Here is a 23,456-nt window from a genome sequence, read left to right on the forward strand (position 1 = left end):
ACAACCCTGATTGCTCATTTTACATCAGTGGTGCTTTGATTTACAATCAATCACCCACTGAAGGCAAGGAGTATCTAATTTGCCCTCCACTGCAACAATGTGAACACAGCATTACTCTGGGGAGTGGATGTAGTCGATGGACAGACCTTAAATAAGCAGCAAGGCAGGAGTGGATGAACAGTAATGAAGGAACCTTGTATAAAGGTGCTGTGTGTAAACAGGGAATACAGTGTAGATATACATGCACAAGATTGACGTTTTCTACAGTACTGTGCACATGTCTTGAGCTATCCCTCATTTTTTTATATCTGGCTAGAAGAAGCAATTTACTGAACCATGTGCAAACATGTGCACACATGCATACATGGAAATACAGTGTAAGGCAAACAGGCAATTTTACAATTTTAATGAGCTTCAAAGTCAATATTTGCTTTGCTCATCTTTATTCTTCAACTCTTTCAGGTAAGCTTTCCTGTCATTTCTTCAAGTAGCCTTCAGGAACAGCTCTCCAGGGCTTTTCAAGGACTTTCAGATACTGTTCCAAATGCTGCAGATAGTTTTTTCAGACAGGTCACTTGTTCTTTTGTCCTCCACTTGTCCAGTTTCTTTAAATGTTTTAAGGACAGGCTGCACACCATGCCGAGACATGCCAGGTTTTTGGCTAATAGCTCTTTGGGAATCACCTTGCTCGTGCAAAAATAATACTTTATTCCTGACAAACTGTATCATCTCTGACATTTCTCATAGATTTAACTAAAGACACTGGAACAAATTAGGCGTTTTTCTAGTGCCTAAAGTTACAGTTTAAAATGGATCCTTTTCTAATTGGTCTGCTATGTGTCGACACAACACTGATTCACAGGTCATTTATAAGTGGTTCAACAATTAAAAAGCATTTCTTTAAAAATGGTCACGTACAAGAGCTGAAACAGCAGCCAAAGAAAAGCCTGGGGATCTATTGCTCAACGCCACCTTAAAAAATGACTCCTTGTTTAAAACTCTGACTCCGCGGTAGAAAGAAATAACAAGATTATCCACAATATTGTATTTCTGATTATGTGTTCCTGTACATACATTAACATAAAACGAGTAATAATCTGAAAATGGATTAAATAAAGCAGTTATCCTATTCAATCCACGCTGCGATCCTTTAATGATGATTGTGAATAAGCGATCTTTTCGTCGTTGTTGTTGTTGTATGCCACAGAATCAAAGCCAGCGCGGAGAGAAACAAATATTCTTTAGAAATCCGTCTCCTGTCACTTGTCGTCATTCTTGTTCCGCACGAAATGAAATAAAATATCCGCTATTGTCGGCTGAGCTGGTAGTTATCCTCATATTTTTCAGCACCGCTCCGCTTTTATTATTTTCACTCCATTCCATCTCTCTCGAAGCATACACAGTGAAAATAACAAATAACAATGTATTATTCAGGAGAAGCCAAATGCATAAATACATTAAAAAGTCTCAAAACACAACCCCTTGTCTGGGATTAAGCAGGTGTATGTGGATATGGATGTGTGTACATAATCGGTGTTTTGCCTGCAGATTTCAAAGAGGTGAGCACTGGAGAAAGAGCGAGCGAGAGATGAAGCAGAAGACGGGATTTGTCTTACAAGTATCAGTGGTTGCAGACGAGTGGAACAGCAAGTAAAGATGGATAGAGAAATTCCAAGCACAGCCCATTATCATCTCTTTATGTGTGTGTGTGTGTGCTGATAACAAGAATGTATATTTTTCAGTCTATCGGTTTGCAAAATGCCTGCAGTGTGTGTATATTTCACTAAATATGCCTTTGTGTGCGTGTCTATGTACTATCAGTACACACACACACACACACAGAGTCCGTCAGGTTGTGCATGTTATGGTTATGAATGCCAAGCAAGAGTCAATGCCCCAGGGAAATGAAAGCACGAAAGCCGAGTTATTTACAATGACCTCTCGCCCTGTGTGTGTCTGTTAGTGTGTGCGCGTGTGTGCGCGTGTGTGCGAATAAATGTGTTCACCGATAACCCCGGAGAAATTTGATCACTTTCCGCATTTGTGTCTCTGTGCAGACTTGTTACTACTGATGAGAATATCAGCAAGAAACAGAAAAAAGAGAGAAAAAAAAATGAAAAGATTTTTGTCGTGATGCCTCTGAGTGAAAAAGGAAGGAGACGAGGGAACGTGCGGAAAATGAGTGAAGGCGAAGGAGAAGAAGTAAGGGGTGCGTGACTAAGTCCTCTGTGGTGGAGTTAACAGTGAGCAAATGAAGGAGAAGTGAAAAAAAAGAGAGGCTTGAGGAACTATGGAGTGATGTGGAAGAAGGAACAGCGAGGCAAAATGCATGAAAAGAATAAAGGACGGAAGGAAAAAGAAAAGGAATATTTTTTAAAAAGTAACAAGGACAATAAGGATTAAAGACGGAAAGAAAAGTGGGAGGAATACTGGTGAGATGAAGGGACAGGGAAGCAATGAGCACTGGAGAAACAGTGTGGAGGTAAAGATGGCTTCAGTCAGTTTGACTGCAGAATTCTGTTATCTGCTTTGGCAAAGCCAGAAGTCATCTTCACCATCTACAGCTATTACCACCAGCCCGTTGTTACAGAGGCTGACCGGGCATGCCACCGGGGTAACAAAGGAAATCGTCTTAGCATGAGAAAAATGAGAAGTAAAAGAAGGGGGGTGAAGGAGGAGTAAAGCAGGCTGGCCTTCATCTCCTCACTCTCCAGCTCTGCTCCAAAATGAGGATTTTTTTTGCTTGCAGAGGATTTTCACAAACCTCCTCTCCTAGCCAGCTTTGGCCCCAACGAGGGAAGATAAATCAGGGCTTTACCTGGCCCGGCCCAGACACCTTAACAATCGGCCAGACCAACAAAAGACAAAAGACCAAATGTACAGATGGAGTAATGAGCTTAGGTCACTTTCTTTGATTCACTGGCTTTCTCTGAACAATGGTTTAGGAGCAAAAGGGAGATGTGAACAAGAGGAATGGAAACAATGTGTTGGCCCGCATGTCAGATTCAAATAACAATGGTTTTTCTGATTTCTTGCATGATCCCAAACAACATAAGTAAAGAAGCATACTGAAAGATCTGTTACACATACACAGTATTGTGCAGATGTCTTGATCCTTATTTCTTTAGATTAATGTAGTTACTCACTGTTGTACCTCTCTCCTGACCTCCCCTGTACCTAGTGATGGTGATTTAAACTAAAATACGAAATTTCAAATGGCATTCATCACTTTATAAGACCTGTTAATTTTATTTTCAGTCCAATTCTTGTGAAATTTTGCTTCTGTCAGCATTTCCTCTGTGCTTCCCTTTCTAAGAATGGCTCCTTGATAGCCACCGCTCCACCGAGACCTATCTGATGCGATAGATCCGCTGAAAGTCTCAGGTCCTGTGTCAGGTCTTTGCTGGATATCTTTCCTGTTTCTATAGGACATGACTTTCAGATACTGTTCACCTGCTGTCGATAACATTTTATGCATGTCACTTCATCTTTTGCTCCCACTTGTCCAGTTTCTTCAAATTTATATGAACACACTGGACACCATGCCGAGACAGACCAAACTTTTTGCCTAGAAGCTCTTTGTTATTTTAAAAATTCTGTCTTTGGTATTTTTTATAGACTCTACAGAAGAAATGAGAATCAAATGATGTGTGACATGCTGCCAGTAACAAAATTAATAAAGACACAATGTAAAGTTGGCACCTTCAGAAAGCCTGGAGAACTTTTGCTCAAGATGGCAAGAAAGTCTGGCAGCTGAAAGCAAAATGTAAAAAATATAAAGAAATAATGGATGGCTCAAGAGTTTTGCACAGTACTGTACTGTTTGTAAAAAAAATTATCCTATTTTATAGGAAAGATTAACACTTCTTTCAATAGATATTCCCTTTCTTCCTCCTGATTGGTCCGTTTCATGCATGTTTGCATGTTTGCATGCAGGCATGCTCACAACCACACAATAAAGCGTCATTAGACACGAGACACAAAGTGCGCCAAAGTAAACCCGTGGGGGGGGGACCAGCATGAAAACGCTCATAACGACAACTCTCATCAGACACTTTGACATTTGTTTTGTTGGATAAATCTGCTGCGCCTGCTTTTGTCTGGTAAGGTACAAATACATCAGGTAGAGGTGGATGCACAGCAACTCATTTTCAGTCAATCATTTGTGCCTCTTTCCAGGAACAGAGGACTTCATTTTCAGTTGTTCCAAGAACAGAAGATCCTTCACAAAGTTCAATCATTTGAAGTAATATTTTACACTGAAAAAAAATCATATTTACCTACATAGGCTGTCAGTCTTTCGGGAAAAACTGAAACTCACAAATAAGGCCAATTTTGCTTTGGTGAATTTATTTGAAAAACACTGTCATGTTCATAATGATGGTTTTTGGTTATGTACTAAAAAACCAGTCAGAGTCTTGTGCTAAAAATTGCTCAAATATTCGTTGATTTTTAAAAGAAACATTCATATAAATACAAAAGCACTGAACACAGTCGTTTTTTTCTAACGAAGCTGGCAGAAAATTTACTCAATCGGGTATTATGTTTGCTGCAAAATGTATTTTTTTTTCATATGCTACAACTAAATACAACAAGTAGGAGTGTACTGCTTTATGTTTAAGGAGCAGTTCACATCCCTCTCACACTGGGTCCGACTGCCTGTCTGCAGTATATAAGAGCAGACAGAGAAGCAGGTGTGGAGCACTGATGCCTTTTCTCCTTTCACTGTGAAGACTCGAGAGTGTTTCGGTGCTGGAGAGATAAAAACCTTCTCTAAAGTGCAGAGAGCGAGAGAGAGAGAGAGCAGAGTGGACTGACTGAGCAGAAGGTAGGGGGCCGTGCTGATAGCCAACTCTCGAGAACACACACGTGCGCTCTCACACATACATAAAATCAATCTCCCATCGACCACACTCTCGAACCCCAGTCACCTCACCCACACGCGCATGCTCTCCACTTTTTTCTGCATTACTTGTTGCACTCCATCAAGAAGAAAAAAGAAGTGTGTGGGGGGGAGGGAAGTAAAGAAGAATGAAAACTCCATGTTCCACTAGAGTGGCCACACAAGATGAGTTCTGCAGCACTTCTGTGTCTCTCTCTGGGAAAGGGAGTGTATTTACCACTCTGCTCTGATTCAATATTAGGACAGTAGATGTGGTGCACGTTCCCTAGCTGACTGTAGAACGTGCGCAAACACACAAACGTACGCACACACAGTTCCCCAAATGTCTCTTGTCTCTCTCTCTCTAAACCATAAAGTGTCTGAGCTTCTCTCTGTCTCCCTCTCTGAGGCCTTCCTTTTCTTAACTGACCACTTTTTTTTTCTTTCTTTTTTTATCACCTCGTGTTGTTATCAGGCACTCCTGCGGGGCCAATTTAAACGCGGCCTCTCCTTTTAATTTCGATAATATCTGAAGCCATTATGTGCTCACCGCCTGCCTGCTTGACTGCCGGAAATGTAACCCCACCGATCCCAAATCATCCATCTAGAACAAAAGAAAGATAATGAAGAAGCTGGGTCGGAGATGGTCTGAACCATTAAGGGGCAGGTTATGCGAATATCAGAGTGGAGCAGTGGAGGGAAACTAAGTGCCTGCACCTCAACAATGAATGGGTCATTTTGTCCTGCCCTCAGGAGGGAACTTACACCATTTCCTTGGAACTAAAATGTCATAATAGCCAGTTCAGTTTTATGAGTGAGGTGCTAAATGGACATGTTTTAAGGGGAATTTTCTTTTCACTACCGAGTGAAACTGAGCTAAGGTGAACTGTGCAATGGGAATAGTGGGAGGACACAGGCATCTGTCAAAGTCTAGGTTGTAAACAAGCCACCTTATTTGGTGTTCAAAGCTGTGACCGTAGCTAAAGTGCCTGTAAAAACCTCTTGAAAGTCGAAGCACAATATGTCAGTAATTAACTGGAGAACAGCACTGTGATGTCAGCAGCAGTCAAGTAGGAAGTAAGCGCCCGAAAGCCGACATTTGGAGGTGTCAGCATCCTGCAGATGTCAGGGACTTGCTGGTTACAGCTTCCTCCTGTTTGCAACAAAACGCACCCCAAGCTCCAAAGTTGTACTTGGTGGTAACAAAATGCTCCCGTGTAATGTAACTCCCATCCTTTTTTTAAAAAAACATAAGGGGCATAATCTGTGAGAGAAATAAAAACTTCTTTTGTGACTTTCCTCCTGAGTGCCAGATAAGACTCCGGAGTTGATTTGAATTGAACATGACGGCGTCACACAACGGTAGCCAATTCACTTACCCCGATGAAAACCCGCCATTCAAATCGAAAGAGTCAAACGAGGCTTCGCACAAAAGCACCAATTCAGCTGCCCGTATATTCTTAAAGTTAAAAGCTTTCTCATTCCCTCACCTTTCTACCGCTCTTCCTCCTTCCCTCCTTTGCCTCTCTCTTCCTCCGTCAGCACTGACAACTCCATAATCTCAGCCAACTGGCCCGTCCAAGCCCTCTGTAGGGGCTGAATTTATTGAAAGCAGAGTGAGAATCAGAACCTGTCACCTGGCTTGCGCTGACCTCCTAACACGCACGCTCTCTCCCTCTTTCACACTCACACCGTATACCGTACCTGCTGCATGTGTGCGCACCTTCTAAGTGCAAACATCCTTGAATTCATTCAAACACACAAGCACACAAATATAAATATTGATGAATGTTAGACTGTTGCTTACTCCTTGGCTGACCCTTTCATCCCACAGTAAAACATTTCTTTTAATTCTCTAGCCGCCTGCCCTTCTCTATTCTGTCTATAAGACATATGTGGGAGCTTTTAACGAGGATGTTGCAATAAATGCAAAAGTAAATAAACTGACCAGATGTTAGTGACGGCTTTCACTGTCAACCAAAATATGTTGCAAATCAGAAATAGCACAGGTGAGAAAGAAGGATGATTTTCAAAGCTATTCATGTGTCACTCGGGAAAAAACCAAATAATGTGAGTTCAAGATAATAGAAGCACTGATAACCTGCTGTTTAAGCTTTAAGGTCACCTTCATCAGTACCTGGCAGCTTGTTTAAAACATAGATTCCCGGGGTTGGTTCTCTCAGCTCTCAACGTTTCTACCAATCAGAAGATTGTCAGAAAAATATAGCATCAGAAAATAGCAAATTTGTCGATTTTCAACAGAACTGTAAAGTCTGCTTTAAGGATACAATAATGGAACTGTAAATCAAACCATGTTGAATGGGTCTTGGTGGAAGCTGGAGTTAATTAAATGAGTCATTTTTACTTTTGCATTGATTGCACTGATCACACCATAAATCACAGTGACACCAGTTGTGTTACAGAAGCACAAGTACATAACGTAGCAAGGCTAGCGCTGAGGATGCCATCCGCTGAGTAAACACTGCACACCTGTCTCCTTCAGATTCAGTGACTGCATGAAAATGCTGACATAAATCAGGCTTTGTCATTAGTAATAATCACATTGGGCTCTCAGAATCACAGCCAACAGAGGAATGAAAAGGAAATTCCTTCCAGATGTGACAGGATAAGAGAGGAAGTCTGCTCTGGTGGCCAGCATGTAGTTATTACCAGCAATACTATCATTAGCATAATCATTACTATTATTTTTTACTTTATTTTTTTCCTTGTGACTGCCTGCTGTTTTGCTAAGGCCAATTATGGTGCTTCTGATGGCCTTAACCCTCCATAAACCATCATTAAACCACTTATACTACTACTTTCTCCCTCTGGTTTTAATCTTCTCTCGTAATCTGTTCACTCGTTCAATCACTAAAGTACTCTCTTACGTGCTCTTGTGTCGCACTCCCTGTCTTAATGTCTCGTTGCTCTTTCCTCTTAACATTATACCCTCCCTTTTTAAATGCTATTTTTCTCTCTCCTCCGCTGTACCCTGTGTTCCTCCTGTCCTCTCTCTGTCCTTTCTATCTCTTTATTTCCACTCTGCCAGTAGCGGGCCGCCACCAAGCTTGTTATTAGTGCCAGGTTCGAGCCTGCACTGTAATCAGACCCCTGGAATTAGCAGTAGGCCCACACTGGCAGAAAAGGCACGACGCTGACAAAACACTATAGTTATCATTGAGGCTGCTGCAATGTTGCAGCTTTGGCAGGAATCTGCTCCTTAGAGCCATGGATTTTGATGGGCTTTGCTAAAGAGAAGCAATGAGAGGTACAGCAGGAGTATTGGCACCCACTGGGGTTAGGGATAAAATACACACTGGATGGCTACCAATGGGAGCAGTAAGTGGCACACTTTTTTGTTTGTGAGGGTGCAGGTGGCGCTTAAGCCCTGGGAGCACAGCCATTTTGGAAAGACAATAGAATGGATGTAATGGGGACGTGTTTTATTATTGTGGGATAAAGATAGGATGGCAAAGCACGTTGTATTAGGACAGGGTGTAATAGAAATCCATTTACTTGACAATAACAAGCAATTTAGTGTCACTCAGAGACTTGCAGCTTTGTGTTTGTCAAATTAAGTGGCCGTGCTCGTCCTCTGGTGCAAACGTCAGAACATCACAAGTGCAGTTTCTGTCATTTGAACCAAAAATTCCAATCGCCATGCTTTACGATGTTAATTCACCTACGTTTCCCTACTTTCACCCTCATCTCTCATTGTGATGCACTGCAGTTTGTCAGTCTCAGATTGTTCAGTCCAAGAATTTGGATGTTTGGGGATCTTTTAAAAGGTACAGATCATGTGTATGTTAAAGACAAAACTTCAGAGAAAGCTATCGACCTCATTTACAAATTTAGTGGTTTGTGGAGATCTCATAAATGTATCAGGTCAACAGTCAAACCTGCCCACACCATTTTCTTCTGCAAAGATGCTGACCATACCAAGAATTGAAATGTCAAAGGTCAAACTGACTTATTTTCATCCTCGTTTCTACAGGTAATTAAAACTTACAATCACAGCCTTAAAATCTTCAGACAAGATGAGACAGAAAAAAGCAGATCGCTTCACAAATGTCAGAGGGATTTCTGAAAATGAGTTACTTTGCAGAAACAGCACAAGGAATTATCTCAGATCAATCTCCATTTGTTTGAGAGAGAACACTTTTCAGACTCAGACAGAGATCGAGGTGAGTTTCTAAAATGGTTAATTTCTGCAGCTGTCTCCTGGAAGGGTTAGCAGATAGATTGATGGTTACTTACAGCAGGCTCCCTTGCTCAGCACCTTGATGCGTCGCTGTGCGTTGCACTGGGCTTTCTCCAGCTCGCATTCATTGGTGTAGGTGGACGAATCTGAGCCGCACACAGGCGCCACAAAGGACGGGCAGTCCACTTTCTTGCAAACACACTCACCCTTGGACGGGTCATTTGGGTTGCGCTCGCATATGGCACCAAAGCCACACAGCATCCCTCTGCAGCCTGCCAGAGAGAACGACAAAGAGAAGAAGCTGTTAGGATATTTCATACGGATAATGCCGAATGTCAATACATTTTCAGTTGAGTTAATACTTAATCACCCAACACCTAATGCACAGTTCAATTAAGCACTTTTAACATAATCCTGTATTTAAAAGCATCAGAGTACAAAGAGACGTTTCTAGCAGTACAATTTTAAGAAAATTCTTTGATGCTTTCCCACAAAGTTCAAACTAAATCCTGGTAAAGGAAACAATTATTTGCAAACCATCTTAACCTTAAAGAGAGCTCTGAAGGTGAAACCATTGTGATTTGGGGGAAGGCCTTTTAAAAAGGATGACAAAGTGTAATGGCATTGAAGCGTACCTGAACAACACTTTGATACTTTTGAGAAAATAGAATATTTGCAGTTTACATAACCTGGTTATTTCATATTAATATTTTCACTTTTTTTGATATAATGATTCCTAAAATGCCAAACTAGAGCCCATATGAACTAAGTTAGCGTTCAAAAGTCGCCATACTGATATCGATCTGTGCTGACTGATTCACAACATCTAACCATGTATGGGAAACGTAAGAAAGGCTGCAGGTAGCTGCCAACGCAGAGCGATTTTTCTTGGTTTTAAGTTTAAAAAGGCTGAAAAGGCTTTTATGAACTATTCATGCAGTCCAACATTTGCCAGTGCAGTTATAGTTGACTATTGTATGTAATGTATAAAAACTTGCCAAAATAAAACCACTCATTGCATAAACGAGCCAGCAAAAACTCAACGGCGCGCTACAAAGAGGTAGGAGAAACATTCTCCAAACGCTGAATGACAGCGAGCTAATGAAACGCTGCAGGTTAGACCGCGCAGGGATAATGTTTGTGGTCGATCTAATTACGGGTGGGCTCACATCTCCCACCCACTTCAATAACGTTATAACAGCAGAAATAAAAAAGATCATCAAAACACTAACATACTGGGCAACTAGAGAAATAATAGCAACAGTGCGCGGTGATGATTTGGGTCTGTCCGGTTTTCAACAGCAGAGTGAACGGTTACAGCACTTTGTCACTGCTATACTGTGATGCAGTTCAATTCATTTCTCCACAACTTGCAGACTTACATAAAAGTGTGGGATTCCCATCGCTTTATAAGAAATATTATCACAGGTAAATATCTATGTAGGCAACCTAATAATATAACAACTATGAGCATGGAAATGGACTACTGCATCAGTAGATCTATGTTTTGCCATATGTTAAAAGTTGGCTTATTACATTCCAGGCTATTAACAGTTGATTTCACTACTCATTCTGCCTATTATCACTAAGATAATGCATCATCCTTTTTAAAAAAAAAAGACTACCAAGCAACAAGGTCAGTCAAACATCCTCATTAATGTAAATAAATCCTATGCTGGATATTATTGCCAGAAATTTCTCGGCTATGTTAGCAGCTCTCTGAGAAAGCTCTCAGGACTTTTGTCAGTACTGGCCCCGATGTTGTTCACGTCCAATTAAATTGTTTTTTCTCGCACTGATTCTTCGAGAACTTTTTATGAGTTAATGCAGATGAAGTTTATGTTTTAACACCAGGCAAATTTGTCTCAGTACAGATTAGCTACTGGCATATTTGTAGAAACACAGTTCAGCAACACGAAAGCATCGAGGATTAAATGTGATCGTGGCGTGAAGCAAACATATGCTCTCGATTCGTTCGGGGAGGCTGTGCCCACCCGTGCAGAGCGAGCGCAGTATGTACATTTGCTGATTTTGAAGAAGTTTCAATGTTAGAATTTTCCCCCTCATAAAAGTCAGCAACAACATTAAAATCAATGGAGAGGCAGCAGGCTGATACCCACAGTCTTGTGGACAGCTGATTTTCAAAACCTCTGTGAGAAGACTGCAGTCTTTTTGAAACATCAATGATCCACCATCCAGGAAAACACACACGGGGTGGGGGCAACACGAAGACAAACCAAGGTTAGCCACACACTTCAAGGTCTCGCAAGTCAGGCAGCAACGGCCCGTAAGACTTTGATCCTCAACCTCCCACTGACACCTCAGCTTTGATCAAATGTGAAGCAGCAAACTGTAAACTTTGTCAGAGGCCGCTGGATTCGCAAAAGCAAACAGCAGACACGCACGTGGATACGTGGTCGTGTTATGTGTACACAACATCAACTTAGAGAGTAATTGACCCGTATTATGGCAGCTACAGCTGCTGTGGCTCTGTGCCCACTTAGAGGGCTGTTGGGCATCCAGCTGGCGTGACGTCCTTGCCTCAGCACCGGGAGGGGGGCGGGGTGGGGGGCATTAAGAGAGATGGCAAACTCTCACAGGTAACCAAGCGGATTGAAAATCAATGGACGAATGCACATAAAAATCCAAAATCCACTCTGAAAAAAAGTCTACTTGGTTAGATAGGCGAGCAGCCAGTGTCACCGCTGAGTATATACATGTCACACACTCACACACTCGTGCACCCACAGATAACTATTTCTTATCACTGGCTCCCAGGCTAGGACTAAACGAAAGGCGGCATGTCCGCTTGGGCTCACTGGCAGGTGGCTTTTTGTGGTACTAGAGAGACAGAGAGTCAGATAGACAGACACACAAACGCACACACAAACTCTATGTGTGCAGCACAGACAACTGGTCCAGCATCTGCCCAAGGCATCTCATTCTGTCTCTCTCCCCACACCAAAGTACATTGTGTGAACGCGTGTATATGTGTGCATGTGTGAGCGCGCAGAGTGACAGGCGAGGAGGCTGTTTTTGACTGGCCCACTGTTCCCCGTGGGGGAGCACCTGACAGCTACCTGAGCTCACTCTCTCTACCGGGAGAGGGGGGGGGGGGGGAGCGAGTGTGCGTGTGTGTGTAAAGCCATCCATGAGTGCATCTGTATTTTTGACAGCGTGTGTGTTGGAGAGGTGTAGGCATTAGGTGTCTATCTCCCTCTTTCTGGCTCTCTCTCTCGCACGTACGCGTTCATGTGGCCAGGTGCTAGCATGAAGGCATTGTCATGACTGGCCCGCTGCTCTGCCGTCACTTCTCACCACGCACCCTGTGCGCTTCTGTGTGTTTGTCTACGTGGGTGTCAGTGTGTGGCTCCGAGGCAAAACCATGCGAGCAGAGTGACAAGAGGTGAAATTCAATCGAGCTGTGTCAGATGTGTACAAGAGAGGAAGGTTGTCTGAGAGTATGGCAGGGGGAGCGGAAAAAAAACAAAACCCACCAGAGACCGAGATACCAGGTCGACAAAAAAGATCTCTCTATGATCTAAATGTATCAGCTGTGCTGCAATATAGCTAACACTGGTCTAACCTGGTAGAAGTATAAATAAAATGCTTTACTTATTTTTTTCTAAAAATACGTAATAATTAGTTACAGTAAAAATGTTTCAATGATTTAAAAAAAAATCAGGAATGCCAGCGCTGGAGTGTAAGGGGATCTGTTCTGTGATGCTTTCCTATAAGAAACTCTCACAGTAGCCTCAAGCTTAGCTCGCTGACAAAAGACTGACACTGGAGCTGAGGCCTCTGTCAAAACAGAGATACTAGCGCAGGCTCTGGAATGAGTGTAAAAGCTGCAGGGTTATGTACTGGGAGCTGTTCCCTGGGAAAAATTGTCCCAGCACCTCATAACAGATACGTTTGACACGTCCAATTTCTTTAGCACAAAAGACAAACAAAATCCCTTGGCAGTTAATATGAACAGCATCATCTGCCACGGCTGAAAACAAAAACAACACGAACAAAAACTTTGCCAACATCATATTCCCACTGTGCCGCCCTCGACCTAGTTTGACTGGCGGGTGATCTATAGAAGTGCAGACACGATAGGAAGAAGCGAATGCAATCATCTACCAGAAGCCGATGTAAAACTCTTCCTGCTGGAAGAGCACACAGAAGCAAAGTGTTTGGAGTGCTGCTACTTTATGTGGGTGCTAAATGAACAGTTTTCACATCGTCGTGAGCTCACGCCGGACTTGTACAGGTTTAACAAAGCCCAGTAACTTTACGAATTCTGCGTCTCACACATAACTACTTTGTTTTTCTGTATTACTGAAACATCAGGTGAGAGGAAGAGGATGCTGACTTCCAGATCTGTATGTGTCCTGTCACCGCTGCCACACGGGTGTCTCTCGGCTCATTTCTAACAATTCCAATGAGCCAATAAAGATCAGCGATTTTAAAGAGGGATTATTTATTAGACTGCACCGATTTTTAGGTGTTGATTGTGCCTCACAATATTAAAAACTGAGCAAAGTGCTCCAGCATTAACAGGGTGTTACTCTCATTAATGTTAGAAACTCTGATAAAGCCGCTTACTGCAAGAACAACAAAGCTGTGACACTGACTAACAGGTCTTATCTTAGTCGAGTAGTGAATCCATGTCATGTGTAGGCCGACAGCAAAGCTTGCTCTGGCGGTAAAAATGTTTATTTGTAATTAATGAGGAATGGACTGCTGGTACTAAAAGAACCAAAAGAATCATTAAGGCTATGTTTTGTTTTGCTTTTGGGTAATAACTGTAATATGAAATAGAAAATGCTGTAACGTTTTGCACCTAGCTGCACTGGTTCCAGCTTTCAGACTTGGTCAACAACCCTCTAGAGCTGTTTTAAGTGCCGGGGAAGGTGCATGCTTTTGTGTACAAAATTGCAAAAGCCCACTCAGGCTTCTGCCATTTTCACTATAAATGTAAGCTTTTCGATTCTTGGTGCAAATGTCTTTGTGAGTGCAATGAGTGTGAATATGTGTGTGTGCAAATGCTCATTGGTCCATGTAAGTGTGTAAGGTAATCTCCCTCCAAGCCCCGCAGCGTTAAAAGCTTCACTTCCATGCTGTTTTCTTTGCTACCGGAGGCAAGGGGAAGAAAATCCCATTGGGAAGAAAAGACAGCATGTCCAGTTTGTGACTGTCGAGGCAAGCGTCTAGTCCAGGTAACATGTTATCCCTGCGTTTGGACGACTCACCCATTAAATGTGACATGGTGTCAGAGATTTAAGGGGGGGCTCTCAGCGCCTATGAAAGGAAAATGACGGTGCTGTTCTGATTAAAGCCACAGCGGAAAAACGATGTGTTTTGTGATTTGAAAGAAAGTAATGCATGGTTCTCTGGTGGCAATTTTCCACATCTTCTATTGCCAGTTCTGCTGCTTTTGGATTTAGAATGGAACTAGGCTGATGCACTTTTCAGTTCATTTCTTTTGTGCAGCAAAACACATATACACACACAGAGTGGTTTTTTAATCCAGTAAGTAACAAAAGCAGACCGTTTCAGGACAGCGGAGTATCAGAGTTCGATCAGAATTTGATCGAATGCACGGTGGGATAAGGGATATACACCTCTTCATACTGTGTATTATCCGGGCGACATGTGTTAGCGGCTAGCTTTTCGACACAGATTCAGAGGAACACAGATTCAATAAACATGACGCAGAAGCAGCAAGTTCCCATCACTCTGAGACGCCGTCTACCCTGTGCTCTGTGAACAATATGTCCCGCAGCCTGTGTTTGTGGTGAAATGCTCTATCAGTTTCATTGTTTTGCTGCCTTGTTGCATCTACCTCAAACAAAGCAAAAGGAGGGGTGCAGAAATGGACTGTTGTTACGAGCATGAGCGTGCTCAGACCCAATAAGGCTTGACAGAAGCGCCTCAAAGTGGCTACTTTAGGGAAGGAATACACGTCTTTGCAGATCTGGTTTTGGCTCGGCCTGTCATACTTTTGAATTATTTTACAGCGGTCTGGTCTGTTTCAGCAAGAGAGGAAAGAAGCAAGTGAGAGGGAAGGTAAAGGAAGGTGTGCATGAATAATTAACAATACTGAACTTTACATGGGTGACAAGAATAGCGGCTGGATAACCGGGACTGTTGAGGCCAGTGATGCACAAATGGCAAAAGTGCTGGACACCCCGCTCAGGTGAAGCCAGTCGTACGGTGATCAGATTAAATCTGCACGCGGCGGCTTCGGCATTGACTAATGACCTAGTGACTGTCAGAAAATCAGGAACGGAAAGTTGATGGAGGGAGATACAGCTCAGTGGCATCGAAGCGACATCACATTAATGTTGAATGACTCTAAATTCATTACCCTCTAGCACTCCTAGGGGACATCTTCCACTTACTTCTTAATAAAGGGACTCTTTCTTTTCAGCTGACACTAAGTAATACAGATGTGCTCCCTGCCCGGGCGGCTTTTAACAGTCCCCTCTTTCCCTCTGTCTCCTTCTCTCTCCTCACCTCGGTAAGAGGGCTTTAGCCTCTCTATCAGTGTAGCTGTACCAGAAGACCTTTGCAGTGAGGGGACAGGTTGCTATGGCAACAGCTAGTGATGCAATCAGCACAAAGCGGCTTCTCTCATCAGGTTTTAGTGGAAACTTTCCGTCATGCACACAGGTGGTTTACATATGCACAAATACACACACGCACGCACACACGTGAAGCTGCCTCTGTATCAAATTCCCTGCAGTGCTTTTTAAAAATAACTGTTAGGTTTCACTGCAGTGATTACACATCACTCTTCTCCAAATCGATGCTCTGGGGTGAAAATCTAATTCTGAAAATCAAATTCTCGTGCAGGCCGCGTGCAGCTCTGAGGCTATAGGTGCTTTGCATAGGTCTGGGGGAAAAAAAGCAATAGATGGGTGGAGTATTTGTTAATAGTTTCCTTATCCGCGCTTGACGCTATACACAGCCCAGAGTCCCAAAGTGTCATTGCAGAATAGAAACATAAAGAAACATAAAGGTGGCCGGCAGCTGTAAAATATCTGGGGGTAAAAACTGACCCTACACTGCTTCTATTGATCTCTGGTTAGCGGTCCTCGGGGACCAATGGAGTCAATTATCGATCTCGCTGCAATCTTACAACACCCAGCGTGAATGAAGAAAACGTCTGCTCACAATGGAACACCCCACCTTACCAGCTCAATATGAGAAATTGCTTCTTTAAACCAGTTAAATGAGAAGAGAGAAAAAGGGTGAAGGAGGGAAAGAAAGGAGACACTTTCAAAGGATTTTCAGAAAGAAAAAAAAAAACTTTTTCTCTCGTTCTGCTTTTCCAGTGCTGTTCTTATCAGGGCAACAGCACAATGAACAAACTGAAGAAAAGAAAAACTGTAAAGAGCTATTCGTTTACTGTATTTTCTCCTCGCCTTTGGCTGCAGTTCTCTGCTTGAAGATGGAGAGTTTTGAGTGTGTGAGCATGTCTTTGTGTGCAGGGTGTGTGTGTGCGATGGCTGGTACAGTACAGTATTTTCTCCTTCGCTCACATAAAAGGGGCAATCAATTTCCTTCTCCTCCTGCTTCCTGAATGCAACACACAGGCTCGCATAGCTGAGCGCCTGGGCCATGACCTGGCTAACATGCAGGATGAACTTATTTACCAAACTCCACAGACCAAGGCGTGCCAGAAAATGAGAGATAAAACTGAAGACAGAGGAGGTAGGGGCGGAGGGGAGGGAGGGACAGGTTTTATTAGAAGAAATACTGTATGAGATGAAGAAACAGAAGGGTAGGGAGGTTAAAGAGAAATATGAGAGGCAGATGGAAAACCACTACAATGTGATTCTCTCCCATCTTCTACACGAGCAACCTGCAGTCCTGTAAGTCTAAAAAACAAACCCTCACCTGCTGCAAATAATCTGAAGGCGGCAACATGCATAATTAATGCTTTAACTTCATTTCCTCTAGGTTTCTATTAGAAAAAGGGAATAAAAGAAAGCTCTGAAGTTCTGTGTCTATAAAACAGCACTGTTAGCTGTGTTCATTGCTCTTATTTGTATCTCCGGTAAAAATCAGTAGGTCAAAATTTGAATATATGGCACCTTTTAAAAATCTGCATTTTTAAAAGTAATCAAACAGTCAGTCTCATTTTTCCCCGCTGGCTTTGTTGCTCAGTCACCTCGACTACTACTGTTGTTACAGTAGTGTTCTGAGATTTTGTCAATGCTATTTCTAGCCTCCCTTGGCTATGGTTACTTTTTTAATTTTAATGATGTCCCACTGGCATAAACAAACCATACAAAAGCTACAGTGAGCACACACAAAAGGGTTTTTTTTTTTTAGTTTGTGGAAAGTTCAGTTTCAGTGTAAGCTTGCCAGCAGCTTTATAGCTGGAGACAGGAAGTGGGGTGAAGTATTTAAAGCTTTTGTGATGCCTCACAATTGTACTAAGTGCTTATTTTAACTAAAACCTTTATCTGTGTGTGAAGCTAAGCAAGGTGGTTTGTGCACAAACTGTTTTATGTGTGTGATTTTGGACCGCAACATTTTGGCTGCTGCCCTGTTGTTAAGGGAGCACAAGAAACGGGGAAGCGCTAAGTCATTGCTAAGGCTACTAAGCTTCGTTAGCAAAGTGCATTAGTGCTAAGTAGCATATTAATAAAATGCTAAATTTTCACTCACCAAATTAAAGCAAATGTTTCTATAATACCTCATAGCAGGCCAAATTATTTGTCAGATAATTCTTTTTTTTTTTTAATGTAGTTTAAAAAGGCACCAATGACGTAAACACAATCCTCGGAATCAGCCTCGAGACACAATTTAGAGGAACTGCAGGTGTTGGCGGCACTACATTAGTGTAACTTTTCAGCCCCATTAGATAGCGAGATAGCATTAGATAACTTGTTGTCACTGACCTTAGATCATCTTTTGGTTGTTTATAGAAGACTCGACATGACAGGGTTGTTGATATTCATCCCAAAACCTTACTTATGCTAAAAAAATGTCATAATATTATCCATCTCGTAAGATTTCTCTCCTGCAATTAACTTTGCATTCACTGGCATCACCTCAGTGTTTTTCTGTTCAGTTTTTTTGGCATTCAAACTATAGAGCAAATGGATTTTTCACACCTACTTGGGTGTGAGAAGTTATTTCAAACCCTGGAGCAGTTCTCTGTTTTGTTCACTTTGTTAGGCCATATGAGAACCAATGATTGCCAAAGCAATTAGACTGAGACCTTGTTGAGAGAGCTTTCAAAATATGTTTCAAAACCAACCCCAGAGCTGTGTATGGCGTGGAAGCACAATCAGCCTGCAATCCAACAGCTCTAATACAAAGCCTATTCATTATGGATTGTGCACAATGTGATTTATTGGGAATCTATAGATTTAGCCAAGAAGACTGTGCTTTCCTGCACAAAAGTATGGATCAATACGGAGCTCAACAAGGGTTAATGATTAGTTACGGTTCACTTAAACATTTCCAGCGCAATACACCAACAGCTGGTCATGTTTATCGTCATGCAGAGCACTACACATGCAATTTAGGATTTGAAATATCATGACATTCATCACCATCAACATACCCAAATGGCCAGTGGCCAAATCTTTCAAAAATGATCAGTCTTTTCCACTTTTTGTTGTTTTATTCATGCTATCCTTTAGGTCTCAGAATAAAACAGGTGCTGCTTCTTCATAAATCAGCCCTGAAATATGACAGCGCTTGACAGCTTCGAACATCTGCCTAATCACGCTTGTTATGGGAGAAAAATACATGAAGGGTAAATGAGGAAAATCACTTGGTTGTTTGTCTTGATCAGGCAGGGACAAGAACGGGAAAAGACAGTGGGGACTAAAGTAGAGAGAACAATGTAATGAGAATTAAACAGCAAAAGTCTTCAACTCATGTTGCACCTGTATACATCCTGAAAACAGCAAAACAGGGGATTGAATGTAGTAAAGTGGCAGCTAAGATAAGCTAATTGTGTTGCAAGGTGGTTTGTGTTTTCCTGATCAAACTGTTGGGCAGATGGGAGAAAAATTGACATTGCTATTCTTTTGAACGGCCAACTGGAGCATAAAAAAGTGCAGAAATTACTAAGACAACAATGACTTTAGTAGTTCTTCTCATAGTGAACTGGTCCAATCATTCCCTCCTTATCTTAGGAGACAGAGAGGAAGTACAACAGCAAACCCTATCTAAGATGTTCCCCTTTACAGACACCTTACCCCTGCTAGCAATGATCGTGCTTTGCTCAACCCAAGGTGCTTCACAGGAAATGCAACTCTAGATCCCATCAGCTGTCTTGTTCTATTTAATGAGTCACATGGGGAAAGGAAACAAGCCGCGTGTTGGCACGAACAAACTTTTTCCCCGTCACACTGTTCCAGATTTTCAAATTCTCTCTCCGAGCTTTCTTCCACTTTATCAATAATGGAGGCGCTGGTGACAGAGCCCTATTCTGTCACCTCACATCTTCTCCACAAACTCAGCAGCAGCAGGCAGACAGAGATGCTCCCTGAGAACAGATTACAGCCAGTCTGCAATATACATGAAGAAAACCAGAATGGCTGCCAGCGAACCCCTCAATTCAATTATTCAGCTAAGCCAATATTATGAGGAGAGGAGACCTCTTTTGTTCACGTCTCAGAGCTCGTCATCCCAGCTCACCGTCACCTCCCAGACACCTGTACTGGACTCTCTTTTGAAAGACACTTGCTTTTCATATTACATCCACAAAGAGCACATTTTTTTTATGCTCGCTAATTGCACGTAGTCATTCGAGGGACGACTCACATCCACACAGCAAACGTCCACGCAGATGTGCTCGCCTAACCTTCTCCGCGCCAGGCTTTTCTCTCTCTTGTTCACACGCTCCACTCTCTTTCATTCCATCGCTCATCACTGTCATTCAGTGTTTCATCAGCGTTGCATTTGCTTTCGCTTCATACATTAAAAAGGAAAGTCGTGTGCACGAGGAGCCAATGCTGTCACTGTTGCCGCAGCATGGGGTTTCAGACACATTTGCACTACACACCCACTCCAAGTGTCCTGCAGAAAACTGGGCAGCAGTGACAACTTTGCAAGTCATAGCCCAAGCTCTGCATCTGATTAGCAAAGCGAGAGCAGCTCATCCTAAAGGTCACATTGCCAAAAATTAGGATTGGCTTAGCACAATTTAGAAGATACGATTACCTAAAAGTTTTGCCCAGGATGTAGCCGCAATGAGAGGTAGAGTACAGATTTTGAGCTTTTCACACGACCAAAGGCCAGAACAAGAGTATCATGCTGTAGAGTGCTGTGCCTGACTAAATGCTGTCAGGCTGCCTAAACCAACCAGTGAGCTCTTCTTCCTCACAGCAATGCAACCAACTGAGATGAATTAGTGTGATTTATTTGTTTTCTCTGTGAATAAAAAGCAGAAGGGTCCAAACATTATGTGGATGCTGGCCATCATAACTTAATATAGCTTTGGGCTCCCACCGTTCTGGCGTTTTGCACGTCTGTAAACAAAACCAAAGTGTGTGAAAAACATGTAAGTGCACAGGTTAACTTTGCCCTCCGTGTTAGATTCAGCATGTTGGTATTTTAATCTAATAGAAGACGATTGCACACAAACTACAAATCAATATCAGGCTTTATGCTCTGCATCACATAATGCCCAGGATTTCTGCTCACACGGGACAATTCCACAGACAGTGTTTTCCTTCATGTGGCGAAGCTGAAAGTGAGGGCGTGGAAAAAGTTTTCTTCTTGTCAAATGCTGTTTATTACGCTGACTGACACTGAACCTCGCTCGGGGTTTTGTGGAACTGTCTAATATTAATGTTCTGTGTGGCTGAAACGGTATCTGCTCTGCTACCATCCGGTCCCTTTAAGCCTTTATTTTTGGTGTCATGTCTTCTGTTTAGTAACAGTGCCTTATTGGGTTGTTTACTGTTACCCAGCATGCACATCTCTGGCAGACTGAAGGCAGTGAAGACAGATTGTGCTACATTTTCCAAGGTATTTAGGTCTTCGCAACCCAAAGGCTGAGCATATTTCATGCAAACATGATGGGCTATTAAGCATTAAAAAGCGACATACCTTAATCCATTTTCAGTAACAAAGCTATAGGTGGTCACATTTAATGTGCTCCAAATGGGGAATAACAGCAAAGAGCCACAGAAACAAAAGACCGTTTCATTATTTATGTGCTATGGGGAAAAAATGTTACTTGAAAATCACATTCAAGGCTGCTTTCAAATACTGCTTGCATGCATGATTACTACCTGATTTCCTGCATTTCCCTCAACACCTGCACTGGTAATAAGAAGGAAATTGTGTTTTTCACTGCAAATTAACAAAAAATGAACTATTTGAAATCACCAAAGTTATTTTACGATCACAGGGAATATAATACAAGCAAGGAGAGTGGGATTTTTTTTCCTTTTGTCAAACGTTCATTTTCCAGCAAAATATGACTTCAAATTACTTGCTGAGTGTTAGCTGAAGGATTTTGGCATTTGGCTGTTTGAACATGTGACCATTTCAAGTCACTTCTTTGAAGTATTGAATCATACCACTACTTTTTTTCCCCTATATGGCCAGAATTCAATGTTACTGGTTGCTCTTGCCAGAGGCGCTCAAGCCACCGGCAGCTTCATTTACAGTAAAGTGCAGGAGAGAAAACTGGGCCTTTATGCTGGTTCCTGCTACGGAGAAGAGCGGGTGCTCCATTTTTTTTTTACAGATTTTCTGGAGGGAGCCCAAGTCAGTGGCAGATGGCAGCAGGATGAGACTCAGAGACAACCTGGGGAGCGCTTGGAAGGAGAGCCAGGAAGCGGCAGCTCTCAAGTGCTGAGCTGGTCTGCACTGGATAAAAGGGAGGCGGCCTCCCTCCATATGCTCCTCATTGCTATGCCTGATCACAAAGAGGTGCCCATAGACTCATTGCCATTGTCATTGGAAGAAATTTGGGATAGTTGGAGAAGAAATAACCATTTTTTAGGCAAGACTGTATGGAACTGTGTTGAAAGCAGGAAACTGAGCCAATTAGCCATTTGCCAGTTTTTTTTTTTTTTTTTTTTTTTTTTAAATTTGTTCATTTCAGGCACAACAATAAAGTTGAACATAAAGTGCACAAAAAACAAAAACAAACAACAAAATGTACCTGAAAAGGAGTGAGATGAAGAAAACTTATTAAATCCCACCCCTATATTCACTTATCAACAGAAACAATAAACTTCCCGCAGCTACGCCCAAGCAAAACAAATAGAACCTTCATAACTGAATACAGAATATATTAATTATAAATTGCGTTACCACAGGTAACAGGCAATAATAATTACAAGTAACAAACACACATACATATACATACATACATATATATCTACACACACATGTACATATATATACATACATACACACAAACTTTTTTTTTTTTTTTTTTTTTTTTTTGAATCCATACCAGCAATGGTAAGAGAACAGACATTTCAGAGCACACTAACACCATCATTGATTATACTGTGACCAGACCAACTGTTTGTAGAGAAATTTAAATCTATGAATATTTTTGCATTGTTTCAGTTGTAAACTCAGACTGTTCCAGATTTTCACACCACATACAGACACACAAAAACCTTTACGGGTTGTTCGAGTTCTGGGTAATTTGAATTGTCCAAAGCCTCTCACATTATAAGCCCTTTCTCGAATTTCAAATATAGATTGTAAATTTGCAGGTAGAAGTTTATTAAAGGCTTTGTATAAAATTATGGATGTATTGTAATTAACCAGATCCTGGAATTTAAGTAACTTTGCCTGAAGAAAGAGTTTGTGAGTATGATCTAGATAACCAGCCTTGTGAATAATACGCAGTGCTCGTTTCTGTACTGTGACTAATGGATTAGTTGTGTTTTTATATGTGTTTCCCCACACTTCCACACAATATGTAAAATATGGAAGAACCAGAGTACAGTACAGAGTACGAAGTGCATCTTTATCAAGGTATGGTTTCACTTTATTCAAAACTGCGAGGCTTCTGGAAATTTTGGTTTTTATGTGTCTGACGTGGGGTTTCCATGAAATTTTGTTATCAATTATGACTCCCAAAAATTTGTTTTCACTCACATTATCAATGGGTACACCTTCTATAGTAATTGGTAATTCTATATTATATTTTAAATTACCAAAAAACATTGCCTTAGTTTTATTTATATTTAATGATAATTTATTTATATCCATCCATTTTTTTAATTAATTTTAGCTCCCTGTTTACGGTCATTACAAGATCGGTATAATCATCGCTACTGAAAAATATGTTAGTATCATCTGCGAACAGTATGAGTTTAAGTACTTGAGAAACATCAAAAATATCATTTATGTAAACATTGAAAAGTTTTGGTC

General features: G+C 41.8%; 1 protein-coding gene across 7 annotated transcripts in view; it reads right to left on the minus strand.

Moving 5' to 3' along the window:
* agrn (agrin) overlaps positions 1–23,456 on the minus strand; it is a 261,140-nt gene that overhangs the window by 101,781 nt on the left and 135,903 nt on the right. For all 7 annotated transcript variants that reach the window (XM_025902006.1, XM_025902005.1, XM_025902007.1 and 4 more), the window contains one exon: positions 9,140–9,355. In XM_025902006.1, the coding sequence (XP_025757791.1) occupies positions 9,140–9,355 (216 nt within the window). The remainder of the gene's footprint in view (positions 1–9,139; positions 9,356–23,456) is intronic.

The sequence above is a fragment of the Oreochromis niloticus genome, linkage group LG20, assembly GCF_001858045.2.
Source record: "Oreochromis niloticus isolate F11D_XX linkage group LG20, O_niloticus_UMD_NMBU, whole genome shotgun sequence".
Classification (NCBI taxonomy): Eukaryota; Metazoa; Chordata; class Actinopteri; order Cichliformes; family Cichlidae; genus Oreochromis; species Oreochromis niloticus.